Raw genomic sequence first — 15,883 nt, forward strand, 5'->3', positions numbered from 1 at the left:
CCGCCAGCCTGCACATTCTTTCCTTGAGCAGTACTATCGGTTTTAGACTTTTTTGGAGGAGGCTAAGGTTGAACCTCAGCTGCGGGGCGTTTCCCCTCTTGTTTGCTGAGAGTGACATTCGCCTTCTCTTGAGCATCTAAGGCGGCTTGGAGCTTCCGCTTCTCTATAATGATATCTTTGGCGTTAGTCCTCCCCCTACAAGAAGGGGTGAAAAAACATAGATTTATCAACACCGTATAGTGTCCCTGTGAGACGTTGTTTTCCCTCTTGTTTGCCTCACAAGGACGTTATACGGTGTTGATAAATCTACGTTCACCCCTTCTTGCAGGGGGGGACTAACGCCAAAGATATCATTGCAGAGAAGCGGAAGCTCCAAGCCACCTTAGATGCTCAGGAGAAGGCAAATGTCACTCTCAGCAAACAAGAGGGGAAATGCCCCGCAGCTGAGGTTCAACCTCAGCCTCCTCCAAAAAAGTCTAAAATCGATAGTACTGCTCAAGGGAAGAATGTGCAGGCTGGCGGATTAGATCAGTTGATGGTCCCTGTGAAATCTCCAAATGTTTCGTTGTTCTCTTCCTCTTTTACTCAAGTTAGCTTCTTTCTCCTTATATATTCTTATAAAAAAGATGTAAAGGTTTTCTAAACTTTGGGCTATCACCTTGCGAATTTTCAGTCCTCAAAGCCACACCTTGGCGGTTATTGGGTGGCTACTCATGGTCCGGAGTTGGTTCTTGCCTTAGATTTGGTGATGTATGACATCAAAGAAGCTATTGGCAAGATTCCCAATGTCTTGGAGACAATGTCTAAGTACAAGACCGCTACTCACCTCAAAATGATCAAGCGCAGGGCTTTGGCAGTAAGTGACTGTATTTAATTTGGTGATTTTACTATCTCAATTCTCTCTTTTAACTTATTGTTTTTATTTGATTCAGACTATTGATCATGCCAATGCTCTCGAGGCGGACATAGCTATGAATGCGGTGAAGGAGGCCCGCCTTAAAGAATTGGAAAATGAGGCGTCTATAGCTAGGTCTGATGCCCAGGCGGCAAGCGCTTTGGCGGATGGTTTAAAGCAGAAGATTGCCTAGCTGGAGGCAGATCTGGAGCAGAAGAAAACGGAAGCCATCAAGCTATCTGACGATCTAAGGGCTGAGCAGGATCGACAAGAAAGAGACTGGTAACATTTGCAGGAGGCGTGTGGGCTTCATGCGTATTACTATGGTGAACGCATTATAGCGGCTCTTAAGAGGGATTTTCCGGATTTTGGGATCGATGACCCCGAGGTGGAAGTGCCCTCCATCCACGGGGCTTTTCATTATGCTACCCTAAAGAATGCCAAAGCTGTTATTCATCAGGAAGCATTTGCTCCTCCCGTTGCAGCAGCAAAAAAGAATGAAGGAGTTATCGATCTGGAGGATGTTGCCTCTGACGTGGAGGCCAAGGATAATGCAAAAGATGGCGATGCTTTACTCGAGATGGACCAGCACATGGAAAGTCCACATGATCCCATCACCGAGCCCGCCGCCAAACCTCTCGAAGCTGCCCCAGATTTTCCCACTCCTAATGATAAGCTCGAAGATCTTACTGCTTAGTTTCCATTTCCCAAGCTTTATTCTGCCTATGTAAAAATGTTATGATACTCTTCATGAGTTCTCAAACTGCTACACTTTATTTTTGCATTCCCTTACTTTTTAAGAAGTTTCATTGCTCTTCTTTTTTATCTGCATATTTCGAGGATGCATGTTTACGTTTTAAGTGTTTAAACTTATTTCGCCAAATCATATATGTTTTTTATCTTTTCTGGGAAGATCTCTTAAGTGTTTAAACTTATCGCTCCGAATCATAGAAAAGATCTCTTAAGTGTTTAAACTTATTGCACCGAATCATACGTTTTTTATCTTTTTAGAAAAGATCTCTTAAGTGTTTAAATTTGTTCCACCGAATCATACGCTTTTGATCTTTTTAGAAAAGATCTCTTAAGTGTTTAAACTTATTCCACCGAATCATACGCTTTTGATCTTTTTAGAAAAGATCTCTTAAGTGTTTAAACTTATTCCACCGAATCTCGGGGTAGGTGGCCAACCGTCCCACAGTAAGCTTGCGATAAGCTTTTAAGGATTTCCTTTTTGAGTAGGATGTATCCGCCCTTGATAGGATTTTTAATGACCACTTCATGGGGAAGTGAGTCCTTCCGTAATGGGACTTTTAATTGGATCCGGCCTCTGGCCTGCTCATGCTCGGCTCGTTAAAAAATTGATGAGGTCGAACTCAACATTCTATTCATGAGCTACTCATGAGTTTATTCACGAGCTTTGCTCGCGAGCAGCTCGTTAATTCAGTTCATGAACTTCGCTCACGAACAACTCATTAATTATGTTCATTAATTAATTGATTTGAAATTCTTTAATACAAAACCACACCGTTTTGAAATCTAGAAAATTAAAGCTTATACAAAACTACGTTGCCCCTTTATAGAAATATTATCATTAAAAAAATCAAACTAAGTTTGTTCACAAGCGTGTGTTTATCAACATTATAATCGAGATTACTCATTATCTTGTTTATGAACCTATAACTGAGCCTGCTTCTGAGCTTTCGAGCGTACTCAAGCTTAACTCATTTATAAATCGAGTTGAACACAGTCGAGTTTTTATCAAGTCGAACACTGATCTACTCATAAGCAGCTCGACTCATTTACAACCCTATCAGTCACTATATATGGAAGTTTTTTTTATAATAATAGGTATTACATTCATTTGAGTCCCTAAACTAAAGCTTCAAAGTCAATTAGGACCCTGAACTATCAAAATCATCAGTCAGGTCTCTGAACTAAGCAAAAATCATCAATTGAGTCCTCATCTTATCCTAAAATCGGAAATTGTGACTATTTGATATAGACTGTAATAATATCTATGTTTGTTTAAAATGTGTTTGGGGAAGAAGGTCTGAAACTATTCAACCAAATTATTTTTGATGAGGCCTCAATTGAAGATTTTTGTTTAGAATGTTGACTCAATTGATGATTTTTAACTAATTCAGAGACCTAATTAATGATTTTGATAATTTAGAGTCCTAATTAACTTTGAAGTCTTAGTTTAGGGAGCTAAATAAGTGCTATGCCATAATAATAATAATAATAATAATAATAATAATAATAATAATAAGGGTAATTAATTTATTGGTCCTTATATTTTGATAAAACACATTGTTTAGTCCCTGTATTTTCAAAAACACACGGTAAGGTCCCTAACCTTTTTATCATTGAACTGTTTAGTCCTTCCGTCTATTTGTTAGATTTTTTACAGTTTATGAATTTGAAAATGACTAAATTATCCTTTACTATTTATTAGTCAAAAGCAATTCACATCTCTATACCTTTCTCTCACAACTCGCACTCACAATTTACCTTCAAATTTCAGAAGAGAAAATCCAATTTAGAAGAAGAAGCTATTTGTATGGAGAACGAGAAAAAGAACACAGACCCAATGCTTACGAATCTGAACATGAAGAAGAAAATCAAGAAGAAAAACACTCAAAGTTGATTTCAGATGCAGTAGAGTCTAAAAGAAATCAAAATAAAGGAAAAGGAGAAAGCAGAGATGAGAAACAATGAAGATAATGGTCTTATATATTTGATTTTGTGGTAAAGGGTAGTCAAGGCATTACATTTTTATTTTAAATAGATTTTGACTCAAATCCAAATTGACTAACAGAATCTTCATGAGAGTCTAACGGCAGGGACTAAACTGTTACACTCCCGAGTGGGAATAAATGCAATTAAAGGCTAATTAATAGCCATTAAAGGGGAATAAAGACTTGACTGTTCGAATAGTCCAACTCTGAGGTTTTCAAGGATAAATGGTGGGATTAATGGAGAATTGATAGCAATTAAAAGATGAATAATGACATGACTCTTCACCTACTTCCCCATTAATGCTGAAGGTTACAGAAACCTATGTAAATACCCCAGCTTCCTAGGATCAAATGTACACTTACTGATTCTCTATTTTTGTGCTTATAGTTTATTCTCAGAAATATTACTGACTTTGGCATCGGAGCGTCCCCGACCGATCCCAACGGCGCCTCACAGGAAAGTGCTCCGATCAAGGATTTTTTTCACAAGTTATCATAAATAGAGTTATTTTCTTGAAATTATGGGATTTTCTTTCCAATTATAAAATAATGGAAAGATTGGGCATATATTTTGGCTTTTTACAACAAAAAATGGAACCGACAAAATAAATGGTTTGATCCATTAACATTTTCATACACTAAAAAGGGAATAAATTTATCTTTCTTTATTTTATTTAATTATATTTTGCATGTGATTTTGGCTTTATAAAAAGCCAAGTAATGCTCATAATTATATATATTTTATTTTTTTACAGTCTAAAAATTGGAAAAAAGGTTCAAAACTTGATCAAGACTTTTCATTTTTCAGTTCTTTTAATTTCTTTCTATATTATAAAGCATTTATTATGTATATTTTTTAGCAGCAATCAACGGGAAAAAAGTTACCTTAATTTTAATTAATTAATCAATTGGGATAAAGTCAAAATTTTAATTAATTAATCAATTAGAATAAAGTCAAATTTAATTCTAACATTAAAAATATATGGAATAGTGCAAATTTAGCTCTAACGTTTTGTGCTATTGAAATTTTGAAAAGACCGATTGACTATTATTAACTGTCACATATAACTTTCCAAACAAGTTAAGTAGTTTCGTAATTTTTTTTTTTTGGTAATTATATTACTAATGCAGTAAATATTTTAGAGAGTTAGATAAAAAAAAATTTAATTACAAATAATTACCTTGTGGTTTGGTCGATTTACAGACTAGTACCTGTGGTATTTTTTCTTTTGCAAACGCAATCCTGTGGTTTGTAAAATTTTGCAAACGCAATTATGTGGTTTGCAAAATTTTGCATTTGAGTTCACTTTGTCAGAATTTGGTCGATAACGACCTCGACATGAATATTTTTAAGAATTAGATGATATTTTAAGTAACTTTAATTCTTCAACTTTTTAAGTTTAAGGTCATTTAGGTGTTGTTTTTTTTATGAGAGAGAAATATAATGTTTAGAGAGAGAAAACTCAAAAAATGATGGTTTTGAAAAATTAAAAATATGGTTCTATGATACCAAACAATTTTAATTCTTGAAAATTTTCATTTTGAGGTCGTTATCGGCCAAATTGGCAAAGTAAAATATGTAAAATTTTGCAATCACAGGATTGTGTTTGCAAAAAAAAAAAATACCACAAGTACCGGTTTGCAAATCGGTCAAACCACAACGTAATTATTTGTAATTAAGCCAAAAAATATGATTAATTTATATGTAGCAAATTTAGTTTATATGCTCAGGCTCGGCTTGTCAGAAAATTAACGGGCTAAAGCTCGAGCTCGAGCTCTAAATTCTATTCGTGAACTGCTCATGAGTTGTTCACGAACTTTGTTCAAGCACCTCGCTAATTCAGTTCATGAACTTCCCACACTAACAACTCATTAATTATGTTCGTTAATTATGTGGTGAAGCTCTTAGCCTAGTGGTTGAGAGCTTACCTATGCCTTGGGAGGTCATGGGTTCGAATCACATCCGGGACTGGTGGGGATTTTTCTTTCTTCTTTAATGTAAGCGCATTGCGCAAATTTTTGAAAAAAAAAATTATATTGATTTAAAAAAAATTAACACAAATTTTTGAAACCTATAAAACTAAAATTTAAAACTAAATTGTTTTACTTATTTCCCTCTATAGAAATATTATTATTAAAAAAATAATCGAACGAAACTTGCTCACTAATGTGTTCATGAACATTATAATCAAGTTTGCTCATGATCTCATAAACCTATAATCGAGCGTGCTTACAACCTTTCAAGTCGAGCTTCACCGTGCTCAAGTTCAATTCGTTTATAAATCGAACTAAACACGATCGGACTTTTATCAAACCGAACACTGAATCGCTCTTGAGCAGCTCGGTTCATTTACAACCCCATCTTTATCCCATTAATTAATTAATTAATTAATTAATTAAGGCTCAAGAAATCAATAGAAAGCTTCCAAATTAGGAAAAGTTAGTAATTATAGTTTTTCTATGTGGGAAATTATAGGGCAATGGTTGAATTTGAACACATGAAATCACAAGCAACTCAAAAATTAATCTAAACCATTCATTCATTTTTCTATAAACAAAATCTATGATCTCAAATCTTTGTATAACTGTCAATCATGATTACTTCTTTTTGTCTTTAATCCATAGTTTGTCAATGTCACCGTCCCATTTCAAACTTTCCAAAATTTAATCTTATAAATATTTGATATAATTAATGGTCGATTTGTTTTACATGCTCCTATTTGCTGTTACTGTTTGTTGTTTGCTGCTACTGTTAGTTGTTTGCTGTTTGCTACTGCTTATAAATAGTAGATATTAGTTGATTTTTCTATAAAAAGCAGTTGTTTCGAATTTTTATCAAACGTTTTTTTGCCTTCTGTTTAGAGTTAAAAGGCAAAAGGCAGTTCCAAAAATTGAAAACAAACGGCTACTAAATTAGATTAATCAATTAATGGGTAAATTCCAAAAAAAAAAAAATTTATTGTGGTTACATTTTTTTTGGCCAATTACATGTTTGTGGGTATTTTTTTCCAAACGGTGACGAGGTTTTTACTTTGCTAAAAACAATGATATTTTAGTTTGATACTATAAAAATTACTTTTAACGATTTCAAAATAGAAAATTCTAAAATATTTAGTACCACATTTACTATAAAATCATATTTTTTTTTGGATAAGGTGTAAAATTATCCTTAACATTTACAACCATGAGTAATTTTACCCCTAAAGTCTAAAATGGTACAATTTTATCCCTAATATTGGTAGTCAAGAGCAATTACAGTTAAATCTCGATAAATGAATATTCGATAAAGTAATAACCTCGATTATATAATAAATTCTTCCGGTCCCGACTTGGGCCAATGGACTAAAGTAATAACCTCGCTAAATGCATTAAGTAATAAAAAATATTTAAATCCGTAAGGGCCCAATAAAAATATAAAGTAATAATTATTAAATTACACAAAATATATATATATATATATATATATATATATATATATATATATAAATATAAAAATACCCAAGAGTTTAAAAAAAAACAAGACCTATAATTGTGCCTATAATTATTTGATTGATTTGTAATTACGCTAATGTGATAATTACAAATCAATCAAATAATATATTTCTTGACCAAGATAATTACATATCTAATAAATATTTATCGATAAATGAATAATTTATTAATTTATCGATAAATGAATAATTTATTCATTTATCGATAGATAAATAAATAATCTCGTTTAATAAATATTTTTTTCCGGTCCCAAGGATATGAATTTATAGAGGTTTTACTGTATTTACCCCTAACCTTATCAAATTGAGTCAATTTGAGAAATAATTCATTAAATTGTCTTCTCGATTATTAATCTTGTTATCTATACTTCACATGCGAGTCATTTTATCACTAATTATTAACATATGATTAGACGTGAAAAAAAATAAAAATAAAATTTTTAAAAATATACTGTTTTTTGTACGAGTTGGATAAAAAAAATTCAAAATATTTTCACCGAATTTATAAATATTAACCTCCAATTCTATTATTGAGAGTCTGTTTGTTTTACCTATTGTTTCTTGTTGCGGTTTGTTATTACAGTTTGCTGTTTACAGTTGAAAAAAGTTGTTTTCCAAAAAGCAATGATTTCCTGCTTTTGTAAAATGGTACTTTTCAGGTGTAAAAAGCAAATAGAAGGTCACTAATCAAACACCTAAAATTATCCATTTTGAAGTGAAAAGGCAAAAATGAGAATGAAAAGAAGCAACCAAACACCCCCGAATCACAAAAAAAAAAAATATGAATTTTTTTAAAACAAATTGATGTGCAATTGCTGCAGAACAATGAATAAAATATATGTGTTTTATAATAATATCCGAAATTGACCCAACTTACCTATCTTATGGGTAAAATTGTTTTTGGCTAAAATTGCATCATTTTAGACTTTAAGGGTAAAATTGCTCCTGGTTGTGAACATTAAGAATATTTTTACACCTTATCCCAAAAAAAATATGGTTTCATAGTAAATGTGGTACTAAACAACTTTAATTTTTGGAATTTTCTATTTTGAGGTCATTAACGCTCATTTTTATCATGGTTATAAAAAACGCTAGGCACCAGTCGGGCTGATATGGCCCTCGAGGATTAACCGGGGATTAATCGGATTAGTATTTTTGTATTTTTTATTTATTAATCAATAAATTATTATATAAATTCAATTAAAATATGTATTATACTATTGAAAATCAATATTATAAAATTATTTAATATAGAAAAACATGTATATTTGGAACATATATCTTTAAAAATGTACAAATATCAACATTTTAACAACAATATCATTGAAACAACTCAAAAGTGAATTATAATAAAGAAAAAAAATAAATTCACAATATAAAATGATTTTTTTCATCATCGATTAGGCGGCGTCGAGGCGGTTTAGGCAGAGCCCAAGCGGCTAAAAAATGCCTAGGAACCAAAAAAACGCCTAAAGGGACTAATCGAAGAAAATCGGAACAGATTTTCGATTTTGAACGCCTAAGCGGTTGAGGCGGCCTTCGTTTTGAACAGTGATTTTTGTAGTGTCAAACTAAAACATCATCATTTTTATAGTATCAAACTAAAACATCAACGTTGAGGGTAAAATTGTACATTTTTTTAATTTACTCTTAATTAATTAATTAATTAATTAGTTGAAGGAAAGTATAAGTTAGATTCTATCTAATCATCTTTCAAAGATTAATCACTCAAGTAATTCCAATCAATTCCAATGTTAAACATGAAGTTACATATGTGCTGTGTAAACAGATTATGGACCTTTGTGATCTGTAAAGATAAAATAATATTTTGAAGTGTCATCAAAGCAAAGTAAAGTAAAACATATGCTTCAAATAGTACAAGTAAATCAAAATTATACTTAAGTTTATGATTTCTAAATCATAATTTAGTTTCTTAATGAAATTTATGATTTCTAGTTAATCAAGGTTGGAAAAACGTTAGGCGCTGGTCGGCGGACAGGACCCTCGAGAATTAATCAGAGATTAATTGGATTTATAGTTTTGTATTTTTTTATTTGTTAATTAACTAATTGTTATATAAATTCAGTATTATACTATTTAAAAATAATAATAATATAAAATTATTTAATATAGAAAAACACGTATATTTCTAACACATACAGTAAAACCTCTATATAAGAATATACTTGGGACCGGACTATTTGTATAACAATTGGGAGGTTATTACTAAATAGAGTTTGGTATGGCACCGAGTTTTTTTATAACAAAATAGAGGTTATTCCTATATAGTGGTTTTACTGTATATTGCAAACATCAGTATTTTAACAACAATATCATTGAAATAACTCAAAAGTAAATTATAATAAAGCAAAAAATAAATTCACAATAAAAAAAGACTTTTGTTTATCATCGTTTAGGTGGCGGCATCGAGACAATCTAGGTAGAGCCCGGACAGCTAAAAATCGGATAGGAGCCAAAAATACGCCTAGAATTACTAATCAGAAAAAATCAAAACGGATTCTGTTGATTTCGAGCTCTTAAGCGATCAAGACGGCTTGATTTTGAACAATGCAGTTAATATAATATTAAACACTTTTTTTTATCAGATAAGAATAATATTACTCTAAACATTATGGGTTTAAGGTAATTCCACATTAAAAGCTAAATAATGTTTTGGACAAATTTATTCTTTTAACTTAGAGGTGGTAATTATGTACATGACCCAATAACAAGATGATATTTGTGTAAAATATTCTTAATCGGAATCCTTTCCTGCGAGGTGTCATTGGCATCAGTGGAGAACACTCTGATGCTAAAGTCAGTAGAATCTTTGAGAATAATAAGAATAATAAGTGAGTATGAGAAGTATTATTGGAGATAACATGTATTATAATGCTCTTAAATGGTTAAAAGTCAATTATTTATATTATTTTTTATAGAGTAGACTAAGAACCTTTCGGAGATGCTCTAAATTGATGTTTAAGTTCATTTTACACCGCTGCAACTCGATTTGGATGTCCATATTTTATCAATATGTAAATGTAATTTAAAAAAAAAACTGATCTTGAATATTGTGATCCAAACTTAACATTGTAATTTCAAATAATTTATTTTGTAAAAAAAACATACCATAAACCTCTATTTACAAACTTTTAAACCGCGGAGATTTGTTTACAATAACGCAAACCACATGCAGTTTTTTTTACTTTGCCCTTGATAAAATATGAATATATACCCAGTAGTTTTTACCTGGTCAACGACTCACCAAATGAATTTAGTTAGTCACATGGATTTATGTTTATCAAATCTAAGCCTTACAATTATTTTGATCTCTACCGTACTAATAAACCTAGATCTAACAGTGACTGGCCAAATTCAGTTACGGGGTGTTCGTTAGAAGGGATATAGAATGTGGGATAGGGATAAAAAAAACACGAGATAAGTTATCCCTTGTTTGTTTGAGAGATAGAAGCTTGAGACATACGAGGGATAAGCCTCTTATCCCTCAAATCCTATACCCAGGAGGGGGTGGTATAAGCTCATGCGATTTTAATAGGATGGAAAAGTCCATTTTATCCCTAAAATTAATGTTATATAGTTTAAACAAGGTTAAAATAGTAAAATGTATTATTTTATCCCTAACCTTATCCCACATACCAAACATTGAATAATAATTCTCGACTATCATATTTTTATCCTTATCCCAACTATTTATCCTTATCCCTATCCCGACCTTTATCCTTATCTCTATCCCAATAGAATACCAAACGCCCCGTTAGTCCATTACTGATCAGGTAAAAATTATTGATCAACTACGAACTCACTTACATGAAGAGAACTTCTATATTGTATATTGGGTGTAATACACCTGACCAATTAACAGAGAGATGAATGGCAATTCATAGAAAATTATTGGTGTTAAGAAACAAATATGTACAAATTACATTATTGGGATAAGGTGCAAAAATACCTTTAACGTTTACAATGAGGACCAATTTTACCCCTAACATCTAAAATAGTGCAATTTTACCCTAACGTTGTCAGCCAGGAGTAATTTTACCGCTAACATTGGCAAACTGCGTCACTTTGAAAAATAATTCATCAAACTGTCTTCTCGATCACAAATCTTGCCATCTACACTTCACATGTGCATCAATTTATCACTCATTAATAGCATATCACAAATATATGATTAGATGTGAAAAAATTAAAAACAAAATAAAAAAATATACGGGTTTTTTTACGAATTAAATATTTTACCGAATTTATAAATACTAATATCTAATTATATTATTAAATCACAAAAAATATGATTTAAAAAAAAGAATTAACTTGCGTGAAATTGGTGCAAAATAAGAAACAAAATATTTGTGTTTATAATAATGTCCGAAAATGGTCCAACTTGCCAACATTAGGGGTAAAATTACTCTTGACTGCAAATTTCAGTGGTAAAATTGCATCATTTTAGACGTTAAGGGTAAAATTGCTCTTGAGTGTGAACATTAGGGGTATTTTTGCACTTTATCCCTATATTATTTAATGGCCTAATACATCACTACCTTCCTGAACTTTGTTAGTGTCTGATTAGCTTCCTAAACTTGCTTATTTCGTATCACCAGCTCCCTAAACTTGTCCATAAAAATAGATTAGCTTCCTGAACTTTACAAGTATCTCACCAGCTCCATAAACTTGCTTATTCTAACTACTAAATACAAAAACTTATTAAACTTAAATTCTAAAAACACATATTCGTCCATTCGAGAGGTAATTTTTTCTTTTCTCCTACCTTTCAGCCTACTAAGGGTCTGCTTGGATGAAAGTTTCGTAAGGTTAAGGGAGGGGAAGGGAAGGGAGGGGAGGTTAATTAAAGGGAGGGAAAGGGAAGGGAGGGGAAGGGAAGGGAGGGGAGATTAGAGAACCTCCAGATCCCACCAATTTGGTGGGACTGAAATTGGAGGTTTTTGAACCTCCATTTAACCCTCATATAAACTTAAACTCCTTCCCAATCAAGGTTAAGCAAGGTTAGAAAAATAACCTCCATTTAAACTCCTTCACAAGCAAGGTTACACAAATAATCTCCCTTTACTTAACCTCCACTAACCTCAATCCAAGCAATGTCTAAATAAGCAAGTTTAGGGAGCTAGTGAGACACTGGCAAAGTTAAGGGAGGTAATCTATTTTTATGGACAAATTTAGGAAGCTGGTGATACGAAATAAACAAGTTTAGTGAGCTGATGAGACATTAACAAAGTTCAGAGAGAATCAATCTATTTTGGGTTAAGGTGCAAAAATACCCCTAACGTTTTGGGCCAAGAGCAATTTTACCTTAACGTCTAAAATTGTGCAATTTTACCCCTAACGTTGGAAGCCAAAAATAATTTTACCCCTAACGTTGATAAATTAGGTCAATTTCATACACTATTATAAAACACAGATATTTTTATTCATTATTCTGCACCAATTGCATAAGAATTCGTTCTAAATCTTTTTTTCATGTTTTTTTATAATTTAATAATAGAATTTGAAATTAATATTTATAAATTCGGTGGATTTTTTGAATTTTTTTTGTCTAATCTGTACAAAAAAGATAGTATATTTTTTTATTTTTTTCACATCCCAACGAATGTTTGTCATTTGTTACTGATAAAATGACACACGTATGAAGTGTAGATAACAAGATTCATGACCGAGAAGACAGTTTGATGAATTATTTCTCAAATTGACCCAATTTATTAATGTTAGGGGTAAAATTGCTCTTGGCTTCCAACGTTTGGGATAAAATTGCATCATTTTAGACGTTAGGGGTAAAATTGCTCCTATCCTAAAATGTTATGGGTATTTTTGCACATTAACCCATATATTTTTATGGACAAATTCAGATATGCTGATCTGCAGTAATTTTCACATGTACCTTAATGAGCAAGTCAATTACTCATTCACCGTTAGATATAAGCTTATTGAATGCTTTGAATCTCCACCTTTCTTTGAATCTCCACCTTAGAATTCTAATAAGCCCTAGATCTAACAGTGAATGAGCAAATTCTACATGCTCATGTGATCACGACTGTGCGGATCTATTATCGAGAGTATAGTAGAATTTCACTAAACATGAATTGTCACCTAGCTTGATTTGATTTGAAAAAGTTCCCCACATTTTCAAATAAAAGTGCGCTCCAACGTTCAATTATCAATTTCACCCTCGTGATTCATCCAACGGTCACAATTCTCCATGTGAATCTCTTTAAACCCCTAATTTCTCAAAACCTTACTATAAAATAACCCTCACATCCTCCATTTTTTCTTACCCACTTACTTCCAAAAAATTTCAAAAAAACCCTTTTTTTATTATTTTTTTCATCATTATACCTTCCTTTCTACGTGAAGAAAGAAAATATAAATACCTTTTTTTTTCCTCCCTCCTCCTAACTTTATTCCCTATTTCAAACATGTCCCTCAGATCAGATCCATAAAACATTATTTTTTTTAATCCATTTCCCAAATCTAACCACTACCCATTTCTCAAAATGCCAATTCCTATCTGGGTTTTGAATATTTTTCTATTTTGTGCCCTCCCACTATCTCTAGCTCAGCCTGAGGCTCCTCCGGGGTGCTCGGCCGGGGACCGGGCAGCGCTTCTCGGGTTCAAAGCGAAGATTTTGAGGGACACGACGGAGATTCTAAGCTCGTGGAGAGGCGAAAATTGTTGCGGCGGAGATTGGGAAGGTGTGCAATGCAATGTGGCAACAGGGAGAGTTACCCATTTGGTTTTACAAGGGTCTGAAAGAGACCCTAGTAGGTACATGAAAGGGGTTTTATCTTTATCTTTGGGGAGTTTGGAGTTTTTAGAGGTTTTAGCTATAAGTGGTATGAAGCATATTACAGGTCAAATTCCTGAAACTTTGCCTAATTTAATTCACTTAACTCAACTTATTTTAGAGGATAATTCTCTCCATGGAAATGTTCCTTCAAATTTGGGGAATTTAAGGAATCTCAACATTTTATCACTTAGTGGAAACATTCTTGGAGGGGAAATTCCATCTAATTTGGGGGATTTAAGGAATCTAGAGATTCTAGGGTTGAGTAGAAATGTGTTTACAGGTTCAATTCCAGTCAATTTCAAAAACCTGGTAAGTTTACAAGCTCTTGAACTTAGTTTCAATCTGATCTCTGGGGTAATTCCTGAGATTTGGGGGAATTTTCAAAATCTTACCTTTATTGATCTTTCTGATAACCAATTTACAGGGGTTTTGCCTAATTCAATGTTCAAATTGACCAAACTTCAGGATTTGGCTTTAGATCATAATGGGTTATCAGGAAAAATCCCAAATCAAATTGGGGATTTGAAAACCCTAACTCATCTTTCATTGAGTTCTAACAGGTTTTCTGGTCAGATTCCTGAATCTATCTCAGGTTTACAGAATCTTTGGTATCTTAACTTGTCTAGGAACTTAATTACAGGTCCTTTACCTGTTCTTATGAATCAAAGGAGACCTTTTCCTTCTCTGTTATCAATTGATTTATCTTACAATAATCTGAGTTTAGGAAAAGTTCCTGATTGGATCATCAATAAGGAGCTCTCAGATGTTCATTTAGCAGGCTGTAAAATCACAGGAACACTTCCAAGGTTTTTGAAAGCAGGTTCTTTGACCTCAATTGACCTTTCGGACAACGTAATCTCCGGCGGAATTCGGGGGTTTTTCGTCAATTTGTCAAGTTTACAAAGACTAAAGCTTTCTGGGAATCAGTTGAAGTTTGATCTGCTCGATATTCGTCTCCCTGAATCACTCTCTTCTCTTCAGATTCAGTCAAATTACCTTACTGGGTCACTTTCAAGCATCATAAACAACAGAACAAGCAGTTTCTTGGAGGTTTTCGACGTCTCCAGCAACCGGATCACCGGAACAATTCCTGATTTCGCAGAAGGGTTGAACCTGAAAGTGTTCAGAATTGGGGGAAACAGCATTACAGGTCACATTCCTGAGTCAATTTCAAACATGATTGGACTTGAAATGTTTGATATTTCGCGGAATCAAATTGGGGGAAACATTCCAGGAGGTTTGGGGGTTCTTTCGGAGCTTCGATGGCTTGATCTTTCGATTAATAGTCTCACAGGATCAATCCCAATCAGCTTGTTTGGGATTAAGAATCTGAGACATGCTAATTTCAGAGCTAATAGACTTTGTGGAGAAATTCCTCAGAAAAGGCCTTATAATATTTTTCCTGCAAGTACTTATGCTCATAATCAATGTCTTTGCGGGAAACCTCTCCCGCCGTGTAGAGGAAAAACGGGCCAGTGAATCAATATTGATTGATTCAGAGACATTAAGTTGAATATCAATATTTCATTGTGTTGATTCGATAAGAAGAAGAAGCAACAGTTTATGTTTTCTGCAACAGTTAAAGTAGTCTAATATTGAATTTTTTGTTTTTTTTTTTAATATTTTCTGTAGTTGTTTTCAATAATACTTTTGATTATTGAAAAAAAAAACACATTAATTTTAATTTGGTGATAAATTTTACAGGATTTTTGTTCAAAATAATGCATTATTCCTTTCAAATGGCCCGGCCCTAATGTTTACGGGAGCAATTTTACCTATAACGTTTAAAATAGTGCAATTGTATCCCTAATGTTGGCAGCCAGGAACAATTTTAACTCTAACGTTGTCAAGTTGAGTCAATTTAAAAAATAATTTATCAAACTGTCTTCTCGGACATAAACTTTGTCATCTACATTTCCCACATACGAGTCATTTTATCAC

At 32.8% G+C, this 15,883-nt stretch overlaps 1 protein-coding gene across 1 annotated transcript; it reads left to right on the plus strand.

The window, feature by feature from the left end:
- Nucleotides 1-13,424: 13,424 nt before the first annotated feature.
- Nucleotides 13,425-15,645, plus strand: LOC136221646 (LRR receptor-like serine/threonine-protein kinase FLS2). Its single transcript, XM_066009054.1, has one exon. It carries the CDS (start codon nucleotides 13,649-13,651, stop codon nucleotides 15,419-15,421), a length of 1,773 nt encoding a protein of 590 aa, XP_065865126.1. The 5' UTR covers nucleotides 13,425-13,648; the 3' UTR covers nucleotides 15,422-15,645.
- The last annotated feature ends 238 nt before the right edge of the window (nucleotides 15,646-15,883 follow it).

This window comes from Euphorbia lathyris, chromosome 3 (genome assembly GCF_963576675.1).
Source record: "Euphorbia lathyris chromosome 3, ddEupLath1.1, whole genome shotgun sequence".
NCBI lineage: Eukaryota > Viridiplantae > Streptophyta > Magnoliopsida > Malpighiales > Euphorbiaceae > Euphorbia > Euphorbia lathyris.